This window comes from Podarcis bocagei, assembly GCF_964188305.1.
Source record: "Podarcis bocagei genome assembly, chromosome: 5".
NCBI classification, from domain to species: domain Eukaryota; kingdom Metazoa; phylum Chordata; class Lepidosauria; order Squamata; family Lacertidae; genus Podarcis; species Podarcis bocagei.
In genome coordinates, this window is record NC_138129.1 from 52,464,484 (window position 1) to 52,484,878 (window position 20,395).

At 40.4% G+C, this 20,395-nt stretch overlaps 1 protein-coding gene and 1 long non-coding RNA gene across 10 annotated transcripts in view; one reads left to right on the top strand and one right to left on the bottom strand.

Moving 5' to 3' along the window:
* Positions 1-20,395, top strand: part of ST3GAL3 (ST3 beta-galactoside alpha-2,3-sialyltransferase 3) — a 183,425-nt gene that overhangs the window by 50,654 nt on the left and 112,376 nt on the right. For 6 of the 9 annotated variants that reach the window (XR_014008460.1, XM_081195244.1, XM_081195245.1 and 3 more), the window contains one exon: positions 8,445-8,487. The exons of 1 other annotated variant lie outside the window; for it this stretch is intronic. Coding sequence is in view for 7 of the 8 variants with exons in the window: in XM_081195244.1 (XP_081051370.1) it covers positions 8,445-8,487 (43 nt within the window). In the remaining variant the exon portion in view is untranslated. Of the gene's footprint in view, positions 1-8,444; positions 8,488-9,503; positions 9,601-9,706; positions 9,768-20,395 lie in introns of those variants that run through there. 2 more of the 9 variants (XM_081195248.1, XM_081195249.1) reach the window with 2 other exon arrangements.
* LOC308587588 lies at positions 480-8,494 on the bottom strand. Its single transcript, XR_014008479.1, has 2 exons — positions 8,418-8,494; positions 480-2,065 (listed from the first exon to the last, which is right to left on the bottom strand). It is a non-coding gene; the product is annotated as an uncharacterized lncRNA (long non-coding RNA).

Genomic DNA, 20,395 nt, shown 5'->3' on the forward strand with positions numbered 1-20,395 from the left:
TTACTTTTAACTATGGCTCACTATGATGACTTTCATTTTACATACCCATGAAAAAGAGGACATGTCCTGGAAAAAGAGGACACATGGCAACCCTAGAAAGGGTACAACTGCATGCTCAGAAGGACATTGCTTTCATGCTTGGAAGATTATTTTTTTTACTAGGTCCAAGGAAATGAAGGAGACTTCAGCTTCCCTATAAAGAAGGCAGTCCAGAACCTTTGCTTCCAGCCACTTCCTTCCTTCCTTCCTTCCTTCCTTCCTTCCTTCCTTCCTTCCATTTTTTCTATCCTTTTCTTCACAGCCAGGTGATCCCGGGGTGAGTCACATGGTAAAAGTACATAAATAAAATACAACGTTCATACCAAATAAACAATATAAATCACATAGTTCACTACATCTGCTCCTTTTAAAAAATAAACCGGGGGCTCCATATCTCATCCACCAACCCCAAGACCCCAAGGCTTAGAGAAAGAGAAAAGTGTTTTTTATCATTTTAATTTTGTTTAATAAAATAAAGCAAATATAAAGAGCAAAAAGCAATACAGTTTCAGCAGGTTGAAAGCAGCACAAGGTTGGACATTATAATTGATCTTGTTCTAAAACATTACAAAAAGCACCCCCCAAAACCTGTTATGCTGGTTTATATGAATTTTTTTGTACTAAGTTACTTAATCATAGTTACTATGGACCAAATTTTATCAATCTATTCAGATATAGTAGGAAATTGGCTTCTCACCCTTCTACCTGCAGGATTCTGCTTTGCATCCTGTCTATGAACAGAAGGAGCATATCTCTGATACGTTAGGATATCATATGCCCCTGGAAAATAAAATATTTCTGCTTAGTTAACTAAAATATGTCATTCCAGAAAATGATGAAGAAATAGTGTTTAGCTTTATAACTGCTGCTAATATAACAGCTAAAAAATAGGAGCAGGGGAGCATTTTTCACCCACTTCCCTATTTCCCCGTAAGTTTGCTATGCTGCTTTTTGTGCTGCTTTCAAGAGTCCCCCAGCCCTCCCAAATACATTTGGAGGAACACCAAGGTGAATTGGCAAGAGATTCCCCTGTCCTCCACACACTACCAGGAGTGTTTTTAGCAGAAGTCTGCTCAAGGGATGCTCCCACCAGTGGGAGGAAACTTCGGTTCCCAGCCAGTATGTCCTGATGGTAGTTTTAAACAATGCTGTATTATTTATTTTTTTTAGAGAAAACTGCTGATGAATTAGAAAAGCATTTTATTTTAAGTTTGATGGTGAAGTCTGAGTTTGTCTTTTGTGATCCAGAATGCTCTACTTCAATGCTACTTTGAGGACATCTCTGCCTGGGCCAGTAGAGCTTTTTCTACTTGATAAATAATTGCCATGATTGCCCATAAAGTTTCATCAGTTTCAATGAATTGTAGAAGCTCATTTGTTCCGCAGAACATTTCCTTGGTTTCCTCCAGTTCATCTTTGGGTAACAGTGCTTCCTCCATGTTTTATATCCCCATAACAGTTTAATTGGGAGTTGGCTGATGGTTTGCCAATTCCTGTTGTACCTTGTTTGTCAAGTGCAGCAGTTCTTTTCTACTATTAGTCTCCTTTCCACCTCTCATCTCTATTGGCTATGGGATATGAATGTCTGTGGGTGGGAATCTCCATAGAAATAACCTTTAATCTAGTCTTGTAATAAAATATTCCTATGTCCTCTTATTTATTATTTGTTATCTTTTGCAGATCAAGTTGACTCGCCCCAGAGGTCACCAAGAACTTTTGCACATTACTTTTTTGTTAATATTATCTTTGACTTTTACTAGGAAATATGATACGGCTTCTGAAGTGGAGCAAAACCTCTTTTGTGAAACAGTCACTTAGGAATGTTTAACTACATTTACACAAGGATTCATAGCACTGAATGGAATCACAGTTTATGTAACAAAGACCTGCATGTGTCCAAGTACATAACTTTTTAGAGAAGAAAAGACAAAGATGATGCATATTCCCTTTCTTTTTGAGTTTTCTATGAGTTCTTTATACGCCTGTCTGGAAGATTTCCGTAGTTTTGAAGGCTGCCCTGAATTTACTGTGGAGAAGAAAAATATTCACATGCTTAGAATTTGCTATCTCTGACATAAGTCTGCGAATAAGCTCTGAGACTACCGGTCCCCATTTTCTTTTCTCTTTTTTTGTCTCAGTCCTTGTTTATTCAGAAGATACATACAGGCAAAACAGTGGATTACTAACTCTTTCATTGCTAAGGTGATATGGAGCTGGCAGAGTGCCACTGAGAAATGTTCTGGATGTGAGCCCAGAAAAGAAGTTTCTGAGGGGTCTAGTAAGGCATTTTCATGGGAAAGGAAATTTTACTGAAAATGCAGTACCTGAATTACATAACTTGCTAAACACTCTAAATCAAAGGATGGCATTCATGACTGAAGACTGTTTATATGAATGTTTGCTCCGTGAGAAAAATATAAAGCAATTGGCTATAAAGTATCTTTATTGATATAATAGGTGCATGGAAGTTATTCTAGTTAAGGCTTTCATATTGGATATTATCTGTAAGAAATAGCAAGGAGAAATAAATAAAGTTGGTTGGCTGTTACAAACAGCCAGCCCATTAAGTAGTTGTGTGCAAACCATGGTAAGGCCACTGGGTAAACTGTCATCAAGACTCAGTTTGGGATGGGAGGTTCCTTTCTCCCCAGAAACCAAAATAATCACTGCACAGGTGAACTGTGGCATCACTTCTCATCTACACCTACCTGTTCCTCTGTGATATTTTTCGGGGAAAGTTATTATCCATTGTCTATTGTATATATATACACACACGCATATCCCAAGGGCCTTACAAGAGCACTCCAGTATTCAGATTGTGACCCAAAGAAGCTCACACTGTGCTCTTGTGTATTTCAGAAAACATGTTAGTTTCTGGGCCAACTCTACTAGGCAAGAGAGCTGTCTTCTAGCAGAATAGAACTAGGGTTGCAATGGTAAATAGTTCCCCTAGCATATTTCAGCTACATCCTGCCCAGACAGTCATTTTAATTCCATAAGGGTTTATTCCTTAAACATTACCGTATTTTTCCATGTATAAGATGACATTTTTTTCTGATTTTTTATGCTAAATTGAGGGTCGTCTTATACACGGGTTAATATGCTAAGTAAGCAAGGGCTGGTGCTACGGCGGTAGCAATTAAATGTCCAAGAGGAGGCATCTTATCCCCTCTTCCCGGCTTAGGAAGAGTATTTGGTATGTGGTGTATTATGGCACCAGTTCCGTCAGCCAGAGCGGGGGATCATCAAAAAGCTGCTCAACAGCTCAGCGAACTTACAAAAGAAACTCCACAACTGTTGAGGGCTCCCAAAAATAGGGGTCGTCTTATACATGGAGTCGTGTTATACACGAAAAAATACGGTAATCTGTAATCTGCAGATATGTATACGCGTATGTCCCAAGGAAACATAACAGTCCTAGAATCATAGAATTGTAGAGTTGGAAGGGACCCAGAGGGTCATCTAGTCCAACCTTCTGCGATGCAGGAATCTCAACTAAATTATACATGACAGATGCTTAACCTCTGCTTAAAGAAACTCCAAAGAAGGAGAGGCCACCACCTCTTGTGGGAGTCTGTTCCACTGTGGAGCAACTCTTACCGTCAGAAATTATTCCTGATGTTTAGTCAAAATCTCCTTTCTTGTAACTTGAATCCATTGGTTCAGGTCCGTTCAGTAAGAGAATGATCAAAAAGATTAGTCTGAACTCTCACCAATATAATGAATTCCCTAACTCTCCGAATATATTGAAACTGTGAAACAGGTTTCTCAAACTAGAAACTTTTAATGAACATCGGCATGGGCACACCACATTTTGTAGAACTGCTTGTCTCAGACATTAGAAGGCAAGATTCAGAAACAGGAGGCTAAAAGCTAATACCAGTGAACCTCAACAGAAGGTTGTCTTGGAGCCAGAGTTAACCATGTATTACTATTATCCAAAAGTGCAAAGAATCTAGATTCATTCATGTTCTTTCTGTGTTGTCTTATTAGGAAACTTGAAATCAGTTAACCTAATCAGTTAGGTTAGGCTGATTGGCCACCAAAATTCCCATTGCAAACTGAGGCTATGACAAGTAAGATGGTACATACAGAGAGAGCAAATGGATGGAATTTATGCATAGAGCATGGGTCAGTTCCCATAACCAGCAGTGTATAGGCATATTTCTAGAACTGTACCACAAATGTGCACGTAGCCCCTTAGCATAAAAGTGGGCTGTACCTCTTATTCTTTTAATGAGAGCAGACATTATAGATTCCACAAGAAGGAATGTTGTCAGGTAGCAGCTGAAGTTGTAGTATCTGTGTTCTTTGGTTTGACTTGTGTATACAATTTTTCATAATTATGCTTGTAGAGTATTTAGTCCGTTTTGTGGTTTGACCCCTGAGGAATACACACTAGAGACAAATTAGTTTCCTTCTCTCTGTGTAAACATGTGGATGCAGCTGGAAAATGTGAAGGTGGATGGATTGTACATGCGTTTGCTCTTTCTGCTGTGTTGTCTGTTTGGGTGGTCTGTTGGGAGCTGGGCAATTAGACTAAGCATTTCTCACTTAACTGTCCAGCAGTTAAACTGATCCTGGATGTTCAGAGGAAAGTTCCATATTTGTGCCAGTGTTTAGCTTGGCATGAAAAGTGTGTAGTTTATTGAGCTTGCTGTGCTTGGCTGTAAGTCTGTTTGTGTTATTTCTGCTACACTTTTATTATTAAATCGTTGGCAGTGGTAGGTTCTCATTTGAAACTAGGGTGCCCTATAGCTTAGAAGAATATGTTTTTATCTCTCTTGACCCAAGGCCTAGTGTGCTTTGTGGTATGAGGGGAAATTGTTTTCTTGTACTTGTGATATGCTAGGGTTATCTGTGACACATTGCACTATGTGCAAAAGTTAGTCACATGTTTTCATATTTTTGTTCCCTGTGTTCTTAATGTTTCTACTTTCCTTAATTGAGTAAGATAGCTCTGCTTGAATCGTTTCAGATGGGCAGGAGTTCCTCCTCACATCTCTTAGTATAGCAAGGTCAAGTTTCCCTAATCATTCATTCGTCAGTGTTCTCATGCAGTGAATGCTTTTGTTGCCCTTTATTTCAGGTGTAGCTTTCTCTATGATATCCAGAATAGCAACAGGTCGCAAACATTTGTTAAGATTGATGCACTCATTAGCATATTTGTTTGAATTGCTCTTTCTTAATACTTACCTATATATATTTTTTTTAAGTGTGAAATTTCTCAGTTTTTGATGCATGGAATAAAACATTTTTACCTCTTTTTTATTACCCCTATACTTGAAATTTGAAATATTTGCAGTATCTACTTGACCAGGCATAGGCAAACTCGGCCCCCCAGGTGTTTTGGAACTACAACTCCCATCATCCCTGACCACTGGTCTTGTTAGCGAGGGGTGATGGGAGTTGTAGTCCCAAAACATCTGGAGGGCTGAGTTTGCCTATGCCTGTACTTGACTATCAATGGCAAATTTGGATGGCCTTTTAGGCTACAAAGTATAAATTATCATGCAAGCACAACATTAATTATTGTTGAATATGTATGATATAATTTACTTTTTTATAAATCAATCTGAGAACTGATTATTCAAATTTTATATATATATGAGTTTCTCTTTCAGTTATGAGTCTGAAGAATCTTCAGCTTGTGAATGTGGATCTCCCACCTTCCTCTGTACACTCTTATGAGAATTGCACCACACATATGTGTATCAGTAATAGACATTTTGAGATACTTTTTTAAAGATAGAAGTGGTAAGACTACTCCTTAAGAAGCCCTCATTGGATTAGAAAAATCTAAGCAATTACTGGCCAGTTGCCTATCTCCCCATCTTGGGCAAGGTTCTTGAGTAGGTGGTCATGACCAGATCCAAGTGCTCTTGGAGGAAACTGATTTTCTAGATCCATTTCAGTTGGGGTTTTGGCCCGGTTTTGGCACAGAAACTTGCTTTGGTCACCCTATATAAAGACCTTTGTTGGGAGAGAGACAGGAAAAATATGTCCTTGGTCATTCTTCTTGACTTCTTCTGGAGCAGCTATCAGAGTAGGCAGTGGGTGGCATTCCTTTTCAGTGGTTCCAGTCCTACTTGGACAGTCTTTTCCAGAAGGTGATGCTTGAGGAGTGCTCTTTGACCCCATGGAGGCTTCATTGTGGGGTTCCTCAGGGTTCATTTTATATCCCATGCTGTTTAACATTTACATGAAACTTTTGAGTGGGTTCATCTGGAGCTTTGGAGTCTGTTGTCAATAATACACTGATGACACACAGCTCTACTTCTCCTTTACCATTGTCTTTCCTTGGTAATGGACTGGATGACAGCCAACAAATTGAAGGTCAATGCAGATAAGACTGAACTACTGTTAGTGGGTGGTTCTCTACACTGGATGGATGGGAGGTTGCCTGCTCCTGATGGGGTTACTCTCCCTTTGAAAGAGTGGGTATGTAGCTTGGGGATACTCTTGGAACCTTTGCTGTTGCTTGATGCTAAATTGGCTTTGGTGGCATGGCCCAGCTGTGCCCCTATCTGCACAGTGAGAGCCTAACTTCTGTTGTTAATTACTCTGGTAACCTCTAAGTTAGATTGCTGCAACACATTATATGTGGTGCTGCCTCTGAAGATGGTTTGGAAACTTCAGCTGGTGCAGAATTCGGCAGCCAGGTTGCTCACTGGGGCAATAATATGTTTGAGCATATTAGACTGATCCTGGCCTGACTGTTGCTTGTAAGCTAGTTTCCAGGTCCGATTCAAAGTGCTGCTTTTGACCTATAAAGCCTTAAACAGCCCAGCACTTCAATATCTCAAGCACCACCTCTCCCCGTATAAACTGACCTGGACTGTTCAATCATCATCTGAGACCCTTCTACATGTGCTTCCTCCATGCGAAGTCCAGAGGGTGGCAACACAAGAACATGCCTTTTCTGCAGTTCAGAGAGTCAGTGTATGGCTCTTCAGTAAGTAACAAGGGTAGATTGTATTGCCACAGTAAAGGGTCACTAGGGGTCTGTTGGGTTTAATAGGTCTGAAGGAAGCTTAAAATTCAATTTGCGTAATGTATGACACTTGGTTGTTTGCATCAAATTTATATTGATGCCCACAAGATTTTGTATGGTATTGCAACAAATGACTGAGATATCCACCCATGTCAATCCCCACCCAAAGTGACTGGTGCCTGTTATGAGTATCATTGCTCAGGAAATACCTAGCAAATCCACAATGCTTAATCTTTAGTTGAAGGCACTGGAATTTTAGAGTGTTCAGAGCTTCCTGTCTTAAGCTGTATTTCATTTATATTCCTTGGAACTTTTTGCCTGTTGCAGACTTTGTGTTGATCATGGGATTTATTCAATTGTTTCCTGCATGATTTTACCTCTTGCAGCCCAAATGTGTAGATAATATGGATCAGGGAAAGTATATAACACTTGCTTTCAGATTTGCACTCACTCAGTGTTAATGATTTGTCTTCTCAATAACCTTCCTAAAGGAAAGTTTAATTATATAGTATGTCTTGTAATTAAAATGCTGTTTCTCAAAATGCAGTATTGTTGGCTTGAAAGTGTGACATTATTATCTTGTCTTTTTAAAAGAATGTTGTGTTTTTGCTGGGGTATGGTGAGGTGATGGAATTCATTTGAAAGTTTATTTGACTTGATGAGAAGGTGTAAATGCAGCCTGTAAATTTTGCACATCAGCACTTGAAGCAGCTGGAAGCAGGGCTGCTACTGTTCCTCCTTTGCTAGGCAGGAATGCAATTTGGATTGAAACCTCTGTAAGACTTGAGACTGCCAAATGGAACAGGATGGGAGGTTGTTGATACTCCCTTCTGCTATACCCTTTTGAGTAAAAATGCAAGGGTTAAATGTAGTTCTTGGCTATGCTTTATACAGACTACAGCATGTGGAAATATCAATACCCAATCAAAAAACAATTATTCTGGGGTGTCTTGCGCTGTTTCTATAGGGAAACCTATTTTGAAGGTCCTCCCCAAATAAATGCAGGCTCTGTATTTAATTGTGGCAGGAGTTACAAAAGAATCTGTTAGAAGGTGAATGATCATGCTTCAGAAAATTTGCATGACAACTCACGTTCAGGATCAAGTTGAAAGAAGTATGTGTGTATATAGAAAATGCAAGTGCATCTTTATTCTTTTTTCTAGGTTCTTTCTGTAAAATAGTCTATTTAGTTCTGACTTTAGAAATTAAGAAACCAGAAATTATTCATCTGATGGTACATTTAACAAGAACTTCTTGATTTATTAACCATGCTGTCATATCCAGTTTCTAAACTTTTGTGCCCTTCACAAAAAATTATCTTTTTAAAAAGTTTCTGCTCTCTTGTAGGACACCTGATGATGAAAAGTTGTATTGCCTTAATTACTTGAACTCTCCTGCTTTTGTCTTTCAGAATATGACAAACTGGGATTTCTCCTGCAGCTGGATTCCAGACTGTGAGTATGGAAACTATGGAAAGGCTTTTTATTGATCTAGCATTATCAGTTTCCTCTGGAGACAAAATAGATTCTGATCCCTAGCTCTGTACGGTAATGCTCAGTAGTATAGCACAAAATTAACAGAGCTGGTTGGCAGCTTCTTCCTATTTTGCTCACAACTTTTCTCTTGGTCAATAAAATTCACAATTGCACTTTTTGTTGTTGATAGCTGATTGCACTGCACAGTCTCTTCTCAGGAATAAGACCAATGGTGGTAACCTGTACTCCCCCTCCCCAATTTGGCCACTGTATTTTTTTAATGTTGTTTTTATTAGTACTGAGAAGCAACTGGTGCTGTTGAGCCCTGTCATAGCTCTGGTATTTCAACCTCTTCACCAAGACTAGTGTGACCATAGGGATGTGATCTCCCTCTCTATCTTCTCATTGGATCGATCTGACCTGATGAATATGCCTATCTGTTCTTCAGTAAGGTATATCACCTTGCCTTGTGTATGTCATAAACTTTAAAATTAGAACTAAATTTGTAAAATGACAGATCACATTCCCTGAACAGGTTTCAAAGGGCAGAAGCTTAACATTGTTTTAGATGTGGGTACTCCATAGTTGACTGAAAAAGTCAACCTGTGCTGTCAGGCTTACAGTCTAGAAATACATGACACAAAATGAAAATGGATTGGAAGTGGGGAGAAAATAAGCAAATTACAAGTTTTTAGTTACAAGTTGTTCTAATAACTAGATGGCGAGCGGATGTGTTAAGAAATTGCTGCTCTCAGGTATAACAAAGGAATGGATCCGCATTCCTTCTCTTGCTTTTGCTGCAGCCTGATGTAATGGCTGTAATGTAATGACTGTCAATGGAGGACAGAGCCTGGCTTCTCAGCAGAATTGGTTGTGGCCCAGCATCCTTTCTTTTCCTTCCCCTGCTGTAGCCTGATATTAATGGTTGCTGCCAAGTGACAGTAGACGGAGCTGTCATTCAAAACATCTGAAGGGCACCAGGGTGGGAATTGCTGTAGTAAGGGCATACACAGTTATCTGAATAATGCAGTGACAAATTACAGAGGAAATGATAGAATTAAATTTTCTCAAGCAACTTCATTCAAACTAATTGTGAGTGCTTGTCCTACACATAGAGTAAACTTGGAAAAAAAATTAAATTTGAACAATTGTCAGCAATTGTGTTTAATATTGTGCTTTTTCTGTTGCTTCATTTCAGGTTACTATTTAATAGCCAGTGCAGAAGTATAAAACAGGTGTGAAATGAAGACTAGATTGAAGTAAGCCATAACCAGTGATAAGGTGCAGAGAACTATGTTAGTCTGTAGCAGTAAGAAGATATAATAACAAAGTGTGACACTATGAGGCATGGGTGGGGAACTGTTTCCAGCAGGCAGAATGGCTGCTAAGGTTGTCTAACCCCTGTGGGCCATTTTGGCATTCTGTCAGGTGGCACATTTTCCTTTGCCCTTGCAGTTTGAAATCAAAACATACGGCTAAAGGCAAAGAACTTAACAAGTGCTGCTGATCAGGTGGCAGGTAGGCAGGTAGGCAGGAAAATGGCCTTCTGGCTAAAATGATCCCTATTTAGGCCCACAGGTCAGAAGTTCCCCACCACTGCTATAAGGCATGCTGACTAGTTTGTGGCACACATAATTTTCCTCAAGCAGGGGAAGGTTTTGTAAGATTCATTCACATATATGCCACTTTCCACCTTCTGATAAGATGTGTATACACACATGCATATACGTGCACACACACGCGTATATGAGTTAAGGTATGTAAGAATATGACAACACCAGCACCCTTTTATTTCAGTTTTTCATGTGTTCATGTTCTTCCTTATGCCATGCTCTTTAATATACCCCTATTAGTTTTCAGTGTATGCATTTTTCTGTATGCACTTATTCCTCTTCTAACTCATCACATATTATTAAAATATTGTAGCCAGGACTCAGCCTTTCTGTATGTGGAAGACTGGAAGCCAACAAGTCTCATCAGAAGAGAGTTAGTAGAATAGAATTGGCTAGCCCACTAGCATTATTCCTCTCTTCTTTGAGTGCATCCACTGACTCAGATCAGATGGAGCAACTTTTTGCTTCAACTTCAAGATTCCATGAGGAAGACTTCATCAGCGGACATAAAAAAAGTGATTCATGCTTTAAGTGTTCTAGTTTGAAGTAGGAATGAGCCAGGCCATTCCTCCCTGTTCTTCTATTTTGGAGATACCTCTCGCTCACTAACTTCCAGCGCTCTGCCCTTCTTAAGCAGAGGGACTGGATCATGGCCTGTATGAATTATGAATATTGACCAAGTAGAAGGTAGTATCCAGACTAGCCCAGTGTTGTTTGCTCTGACTGGCAGTGGCTCTATGGAGCATATGCAGAGGTTTTTCTGCACCTGTTAAAAGTATCCTTTTAACTGGAAATGCCAAGGATTTGTTAGTGCCTCTTGTGGAGGCCAGTTTGGGCTTCATTTCAAACTTCAGGAGCTAATAAGTTCTGATTGTAGACCACAAATTCCTGTCAATAATTAAAGGTATAGTCATTTGATTTGATTTTTTTAATCTGCCCTACCTATTTTGAAGGGGGTTGTCAACAATTTTAACAAAAAAAAACCCACATTATTTACAAAAATAGATAATTTGGGCAATTTCATGCAAATCACTAACTGAGGTCAACCATTTATGTTAGATGTGCTAGCGAGAGAAATCTAATGTCTGCTAACGAATAAGATTTAAGGTTAATTTGGGGCAACAGTCTGTCCATGTTATTTTGTTATTTTGTTTTTAGATCCAAATTCCTAAATACTCCAGCCCATCAAAAGGCAATGGTTGATATAAGTGAGCATTACACAGAGTTCCAATTTATTCAAATTCTTGAATATCTAGCAAGAATTCTGAATTTGGTGACTACCTGCACAGGTCAGGTATAGCTGATTGGGTAGTTGTACCAAAAAGAAATATTTGGATAGATTACCTGGACATTTAGAAAGCATACATGAACTAAATATTGTTGTAGTGGATTAGGAAATGCAATATTATTCAAATATTGTTGATTTTACTAACAGAGGTGTGTGTGTGTGTGAGAGAGAGAGAGAGAGAGAGAGATTTAAAAATGAAATATTACATTTTTTCATTGAAGCCCACAGTTTTCCGGCGGAACTGTATATAGCATGCTTTCCTTTGATCCATTAGCAATCACTGGATGTTTCCAGTGCAATAGCAGTGTCTTGTTGCAAAAATTGAAGATTCCAAATGTGGAAAACAATATTTTCGCATATTGGCAAGAAAGTCAAAGGAAAGGGTTAAAAACTAATCTCTCTCTCTCTCCAGAGCTCAATGCAGAAGATAATCCTGGGGCAGGGAGAGGTTCAGAGTGGAAGACATCTGGGCATGGTGCTGCATGGATATTATGTTCTGGTTGATGACCCTGTTGACAGAAATGGTTTCATTATATGGCTGTTTTGTAGATGTGATTGCCCCTGTGGAATTCTATTGCTGATATGTAACACTGTAACAGTGCCTTAATTGGTGATGGTGTCTCCATGCCTGTATGACTTTTGTGAAACAGAGCTTACTGAGCTCTGACAGGGAATTCTTTATCATTTTACCAACAAAGATAAAACAAATGAAGAAACTGTTTTTTGTTAAACTAGCTTTTGAATAATGCATATTCCTTGGCTCATAGCCATGATGCATCTATATTTGGGATGTTATTCAACTGGTGTAAATATAATGTGGTATTTTACATTGGGCTGCTTATGACTTTCTCTTTCTTGTGATCTCTGCCTCTTTTTTTACATTGTTGATGTTCAGCGTGTACTGTTCAATGTGACGTAAGTCACACTTGTTATGTTCGCAGCTAGGTAATGATTGCTTGGTATTATTTTCTAGAATTCATGGGAATTGAAAGGAAATGAGAAAAGGAGGCTTTCAGTATATCAAGGGGGGGATATTAAGAGTGAGCACTGTGTGAAACTGCATGCGGGCTAATATTGTCAGGCTGAAGTTCTGCCAAATAAGCTGTGTTCACACTGAAAATGAAAAGTTGGGGTGCAGAAAAGAGGGCAGCCTCATATGTTTTTTTAAATTGGTGGTAACTTGCACATAAAGCTTTAATCAAATCGGCAGCTGCTACACTTACTGACAGGCACACTGTAAGTTGAATGGCTCTGGCAGACATTTTAGGCACTATATGTAAATTATGCGAAGCTATAGATTCTAGGACTGTTTCTTGACCCATATAAACGTACTTGGCAGTCATTCCATTGTCTAGCCTGTCGCTAGAAGAGTAACCTTGCATCAACAGTCTGTGCTTAATCAACTCCATAAATAATTGCAGATGGCAGCATTACTACAGCATGTATTTTGAAGCCCAGAAACATGGATTTGCTATAAACCACACAGATTAACTAAAATAGTGTGTGTGGTAGTAAATAAACTATAGTATTTATTTGGTGGCTGCATTAGTTACTTGCAATGTTAGTGTCAGGTGCTGTGTGCACATACATTCACAAACTTTTAGTAGTGCTGGCTCCAGGGAGATCACATAATTGAAACTAAGGACTCATGGGAGGGCTTCCCCACCAGCCATTTTCCAGACATTCTGCAAGCTCTGAGGATTTGTCTTTGTTTTATTACATACCTGTGTTATATCTCCCATATCAATACTAGAAAGGACATATTACACTGTAATTGCAAACTTCTTTGTAAGAAATAAAATGTGTAGAAATTGAGGTCTTTGTCCAAAATAAGAGGAGAGCCAAAAATAACAACCTTCAACCTCTCAAACCCAAATGAAACTCAACCCAGACTGCGAGAAAACCATAAAAATGGAGGCAGCCTAAGCTTAGGAACCCATGGAACTTGAGTTACTAGTGTTTATTTAAATGTCTTCCCTACACAGCATTAACAAAAGCTTAAGCAGATTCCTTTGCCTCTTATTTCTGGGATGGTCTTGCGAACAGTGTTTTTCCACTTGAAGCTGAAGACACAAGTATTTAAGTTTTAGGAGGGCATAAATAAATACTTTGGCAGATCTGACTACTTTTACACATACCGTGATTGCATTCAGATTAGATTACTGCAGTGCACTCGATGTGAGGCTTCCCATAAAGAAGTTCAGAAACTACAGCTGGTGCCGAGTGCTGTGTTCAGCTTTGTGGAATATATTACTTCCGTATTATGTGAATTGCAATGGCTTCCTGTTTGTATCCAGGCACAATTCAAAGTTCTGGTTATAACCTAGAAAGCCCAAAATGGTTTGGGACCAAGATATTTGAAGGGCCTCTTCTCCCAACTAAGTTCAACATAAAGAGGCCTTGTTCCATGTCCCTTTGAAGGTTGGTTGGGACTTATTGTTAGTAGAGGGAACTCCCTTCATTGAGAAGCCAGGTTAGCTCACTCTTTTAGCCTTCAGGAAAGCAGTGAATGAAGACATTCCTGCTTCACCAGACATTTTGTTTTTTTAATTCCACTACCAATGTGGTTTGTGGTGTTGCTTCTGTTTCTTTATCTCTCTGTTATTAACTGTACAGTGGTACCTCGGGTTACATACGCTTCAGGTTACATACGTTTCAGGTTACAGACCCCGCTAACCCAGAAATAGTACCTCGGGTTAAGAACTTTGCTTCAGGATGAGAACAGAAATTGTGCTTCGGCAGCGCAGTAGCAGGAGGCCCCATTAGCTAAAGTGGTGCTTCAGGTTAAGAACAGTTTCAGGTTAAGAACAGACCTCCAGAACAAATTAAGTTCTTAACCCGAGGTATCACTTATTGCAGTGATCTTGGAGCATATTATCTCTTTAAAGAGAGGTTTGCCATGTATGCTTTTGAGATTCCTGTATTGCAGGTGGTTGGTCTAGATGACTATGAGTCCCTTTCAACTGTAGTTCTGATTCTATGGTTGAGCAGCGATTCAAACCAAAGGCTCTTCGGTCTATACCCAGTACACTATTCTCTTCACTACTGTGTGCGTCAAGAGATGTTTCATTTGAAATGGCTTTCAGCTATATGGTTCCAAGTTTGTCTTGCTGATAACAGTTTATCTTTAGCAAAAGGAATTACCGTATTTTTCGCCCTATAAGACGCACCGGCCCATAGGACGCACCTAGTTTTTTGGGGGGGAAATAAAGAAAAAATTTTTTATTCCCCCACCCAGCCGCAGGGCTGGGGCGGGGGAAGCCCGAGGTTTAAAAACGCACCTACCGTAGTTTTTAGAGGAGAAAAACAAGTAAAAAATATTCTGAATCAAATATTGTATAAACTACTGCATTTAATAAACAACCAATATATCAGAATCATAATACAGCCATGTAAAGTGAACAGCAGTCAACAGTGGCATTAAGAACCATCATCACTGTCATTAACAAATGAAGAGAGACTTTAAGGTTTGAGTACTCTTCTAGTCTTCTGTGAACCCCAAGAACTCATCACTGCTAGAGTCAGAATTTATGAAGCTCAGTTGCTCACAGTCACTGACATCACTTTCTTCGCTATCTTCATGTAAAATATCATCTTCGTTTCCATCCAAAGCATTGCTAATGCCACATTTTTTGAATGACCGGACAACGATTTCCTCCTTCACCGAGTGCCATGATGTTTTCACCCATTCACAAACTTGAGTGATAGTGGGCCTCTTCATTCGTCCAGTGGGTGTTAGATCATGATTACCAGCAGCCATCCATTTGTTCCACTCTTCTCGCATAAAGATCTTAAATGGCTTGTTGATGGAAACATCGAGAGGTTGCAGCTGGCTGGTAAGACCTCCAGGAATTACAGCTAGATGAGTCTTCGCTTCTTTAAAGCGCTTTTTTGTAGTTTTGCTAATATGTGCTCTAAACTGGTCAAGTACTAATAAGGCAGGTTTTTTCAAAAGCCCTCCAGGACGTTTGGACCACACTTTTTCAACCCATACTCTCATTCCATTTTCGTCCATCCATCCTTTCTCATGAACATGTACAACAACTCCTCGTGGAATCACTTCTTTTGGAAATGTTTTCCTTTTGAAAATTAACATGGGTGGCAATTTGGTGCCATCTGCACAGCAAGACAACACAACCGTGTAATGGGTTTTCTCATGTCCAGAGGTTTTCACAGCGATAGTTTTGGCACCTTTCCGATCAACAGTCCTATTTGATGGCACATCAAAGGTTAGAGGGACTTCATCCATATTCCCAATCTGGCCAATTTCAAATCCATTTCTCTTCCTAGCATCAATTACAAAGTTATGAAAAGACATAATCTTAGATTCATATTCCTCTGGCATTTTTTGTGCGGTTCTAGTTTTGGTGCGCATAGCAAGGCCACATCGCTTCATAAATCTGTAGCACCATGATGGTGAGCCAGTAAAGTCATGAATGCCTTTCTCTAAAGCAATCCGTTTGGCTTCATATATTATCATTTTTGTAGAGACTGCGAAGCCATTTTTCCGCTGACTTGTGATCCATTCTTTCATGGCAATGTCCATCTGTGGCCACTTTGCAGCACATCCACGAAAAGTGTGCTTACTTTTTTCTGCTTTTTGCAGCTGATCCTCCTGTTTCCTCCACTCTCTTATCATTTTTTCAGTTGGAGGTGACCCAAAATGTCTCTCCGCTGCTCTGTTTCCATGCTCCCTAGCATATTTTACTACTTCTAGTTTAAAAGGAATCTTATATGCTAGTCTTTTCTGCTTTATCATCCTTATCAGAATGGGGGAGGTTTTCTGCAAGAAAATACAGTGGTAAGGAACTGTCAGTAACGTACAGGACAGTATCTCCAACGTTTATCATTGAGCGCTTAACTGCCCCCCCCCAATATTTTTAAGTTGGAAGAGGGAGGGAGGGAAGGAAGGGAAAGGGAGAGCTCAACCTGTGGGTCCCCAGATGTTGCTGGGCTATAACTCCTATCATTCCTCAACTCATCTTCCCTGAGCTCTGGCCTTGCTACCTGGGGCGATGGGAGTTGTAGTTCCGCAACATCTGGGGACCCACAGTTTGAGAAAGGCTGAATTGTCTGTGAGGTGGGGCTTAACTGCCCCCCCATATTTTTAAGTTGGAAGAGGGAGGGAGTGAAAGAAGAGCGAGGGAGATCTTACATTTCTGGGTGTCTGTGGAGGGCAGCTGCCTTGCCTCGTGCAACCAGAGCAAAAGGAGGAAATGGCGGGAATTTCCCGGCACAATAAGATGAGGGAGGGGCGGAAGGGGCAGTCCCGATCCTTCCGGCACACTGTTAATCTAGCAGAGTGTAAGCAGCTTTCAATTTGCTTGAATTACAGCCCCGGGAAGCAGCCAGCCCCGGCTTAGTTTGTCGGCCAGTGTCGGGGCTGAAGGGGGAAGCCAGGGGTTTCCCCATAAAGCCCCGGCAAGTGGCTCAAGGAACAGCCTAGACATCCCTGCGGGTCCTCCCACAGGGCTGCCTGGGCTGCGGAATGGTTCCCGAAGCGTCGGGCGCTCTGCCTTCAGGGCGCTCGACGCTCCGAGAAGCAGGCTGCTATCCGCAGCCTAGGCAACCCTGTGGGACCTCCCACAGGGCTGCCTGGGCTGCGGAATGGTTCCCGAAGCGTCGGGCGCTCTGCCTTCAGGGCGCCCGACGCTCCGAGAAGCAGGCTGCTATCCGCAGCCTAGGCAGCCCTGTGGGACCTCCCACAGGGCTGCCTGGGCTGCGGAATGGTTCCCGAAGCGTCGGGCGCTCTGCCTTCAGGGCGCCCGACGCTCCGAGAAGCAGGCTGCTATCCGCAGCCTAGGCAGCCCTGTGGGACCTCCCACAGGGCTGCCTGGGCTGCGGAATGGTTCCCGAAGCGTCGGGCGCTCTGCCTTCAGGGCGCCCGACGCTCCGAGAAGCAGGCTGCTATCCGCAGCCTAGGCAGCCCTGTGGGACCTCCCACAGGGCTGCCTAGGCTGCGGATATCTTCCTGAAGCCTGGAGAGCGAGAGGGGTCGGTGCGCACCGACCCCTCTCGCTCTCCAAGCTTCAGCAAAAGCCTGCATTCGCCCCATAAGACGCACCCAGATTTTCCCTTCATTTTTGGAGGGGAAAAAGTGCGTCTTATGGGGCGAAAAATACGGTACGTAAACTCATCCACCAAAAGGCCCATTATTATTTTGGTTAATTTTGGAGTTGTGCGGGTTTTTCCCTACTAGAATATGTAGATAAACTAGATGGAATATATAGATATGTATTTGCAAAATTGAACTGACTGGAAATAGATCCTACTAGGGTAAGGACTGATTAGAAGTTTGTTCAACCTTTTGAATGGCAGAATTATATATAGAATATGCAGTGCTTAAGCTTTTACAAGGAGAAATCCAGTAATAAAAGAATGAAGTTGAGGTGAAACATAACCTCAATAAGAATGAGAAATTTCATAAGAATAAAATTGAGGTGATAATTGCAATATAATAAAACAGAACTAATATTAGGTTAACATATTAGAGGCATCTCTGTGTGAAACAGATTTCCAGTCCTGCACACAGTTACCTGAGAGTAAGTCCCATTTAAATCATGGGTAGTCATGCATTGGATTTCACTGTTGTTAAGGTTGTAGATACTCATCACTAAGAGTATTTTAAATCAGATCTGACAAATCCCCAGTGAATGTACATTATGGGGCGGTCCCAAATTGATATGGAGATGCACTGGAAGAACTAATGTCTTCATTCTTTAATGGCTAGGATTCTTCTCGCCCACAGGCAAATAAGCAATTGCTTTAACTGTTCACCCATGCTCTGGTGAGCGATTTTGCCATACTCCATGGCTTTGTTTTGGTTTTATGTTATTTTTTCTCCATGGTTTTCTTCATAAGTCATTTTAATTTGTTCTCAGTATTATCTTATGAAATTTAGAGCTCATTCTACTAATAAAAATATTTTGTTATTAAGCTGTTAAAACATGTTTTATTTAAAAATCAATGCAGAAAGTTTTAATATCAGTTTTGGCCCCCACTTCCCTCTGTGTCTCGTGGAGCTGGGCTTTGTGTAAGCTCACCACATGCACAAATAACTAAAATAAATTGTTTTCATCCTTTCCTTACTCATTGTGCAAGGAATTTAAATCAACAATGTCTGCCTTCTTTCTAGCTTACTGGTGCGTATATAAATGCAGCTGTATTAATTTGCACAGTATCGTAAATTGGAGTCCTGGCATGAAAGAAAAATGAACAAAAGTGAAACAGAATTGTACTCTGTGATAATAATGAAATATAACTCTAAGCTCAATTAAAACTGGCTGGACCAAGACCATCTTGGTCCACATATGAAGTTTGTGGATGATAGGCATCTTATTTGCCAAAGGGAAAGCTCCAGAATGTTTGGTGTTGGCAGGGCAGTAGCTTCTGTTTTAACATGATAACATGACTATTGCTCTTGGGGCAGATTAGCTCTCAACCCTCTCAAAGATAATAGAATTCACATTAATCTCCATCCTGTCTGTGTCTTTTTGAGTCTTGCCTCTTGCATGAAGTCTGATTATATTACTATGCAATTTGTAGGTTGCCCCGTAACTCACTATTGCTTTGAAGATCCCAGCTATTTTCCAGTATGGGATTTTGCAAGTCAGAGGCAGATCTAGAATTATGAAATGACATTGCAGTGGGGATTTAATTTGCTTTGATTTCTTAGTTAGGCCCTTGACCTATGTGTAGTATATGATAGTGGTAGGTTTGTTGGGATGAGGAGGGAGGACTGCTATTCTTTGTGCTTTGGAAACATGGCGTAGCTGGAGCTGATTTTGAAGCTCCCAACACAGGAATGGTGACAGGCTTGCAAATGGAAATGGAAACTAAAAAGTGTTGTGCTTTTTTAAAAAATCTGATTAAAAATGTGTATTGGCAGGGATGTACCTGCCAGATGCTTACTTTAACAAATAATCAGCCTATCATCCACCACTTGGGGGCTTTTCTATAAAATAAAAAGTGATAATTGCAATATAATAAAACAGTTTGAATAGACATAAAAGCTTTGTTTGGTGAAAACTGTAAACAGGTTCCAAGGAAGTATATATTTAAAGAAGTGTCTTTGAATTCTGAAACCATCTGTAATAAATATTGCAAAAACCAAACAAATAGTTTAACACAGTGGGTGTCAAATCTCCAGTCTTGAGGCCCAAAGTCTGTTTCTTGCAGAGCAGGCTCCAGAAGGCTTTAACCTCTGATGATGGGGTGGAGGGAGATGAAGCTGCCTGAAGCTGTTGGGAAAACAGCACATGAAAAAATGGAAAGCACAGCGAGAGGAAAGGGAGATAAATGTTGGTTTCCTATACAGATACTATTTATATATGTTATTTCCCAGTGGGAAGGAATACTGCTAACAATAAAATAGAATCATAGAATTGCTAAGTTGGAAGGGATCCCGAGGTTCATCTAGTCCAACCCTGCAATGCAGGAATCTCAACTAGATCACAGTAGGCCTCAGCCTGCCCCAGAATAGTGATCAATAGGCTGGGCCTAGCTTGAAATATAACCCCTGCTTTTCAGTTGCTGTCCAAGATGCTATTCCCCAACTTGGCTGGAAGTAACTATGACCACCCAGGCCCAGAACAGGGTTCTCTTGTGACAGTAAATATTTACTTACTTATATTTAAATATTTACATGTATAATCCATACTATCTATCTATAGTATGGATACCACCCTTCATCTGAGGACCACAGCATGATTTGCAATATAAAAATACAAAAATATGTAATATAGTAACAAAGAAAACCAATAACACACACACACACACACACACACACACACACACACACGAGAGAGAGAGAGAGAGAGAGAGAGATAGAGAGAGATAGAGAGAGGCCATAGATTGTTTAAATAACCAAAGATCTGGTTGTAGAGGAACAATTTCGTCAGATGCCTAAACATATGTAATGAAGGCGACAGGTGAGTCTCCCTGGGGAGAGCATTATACAAATGAGGAGCCACCACAAAAAAGGCCC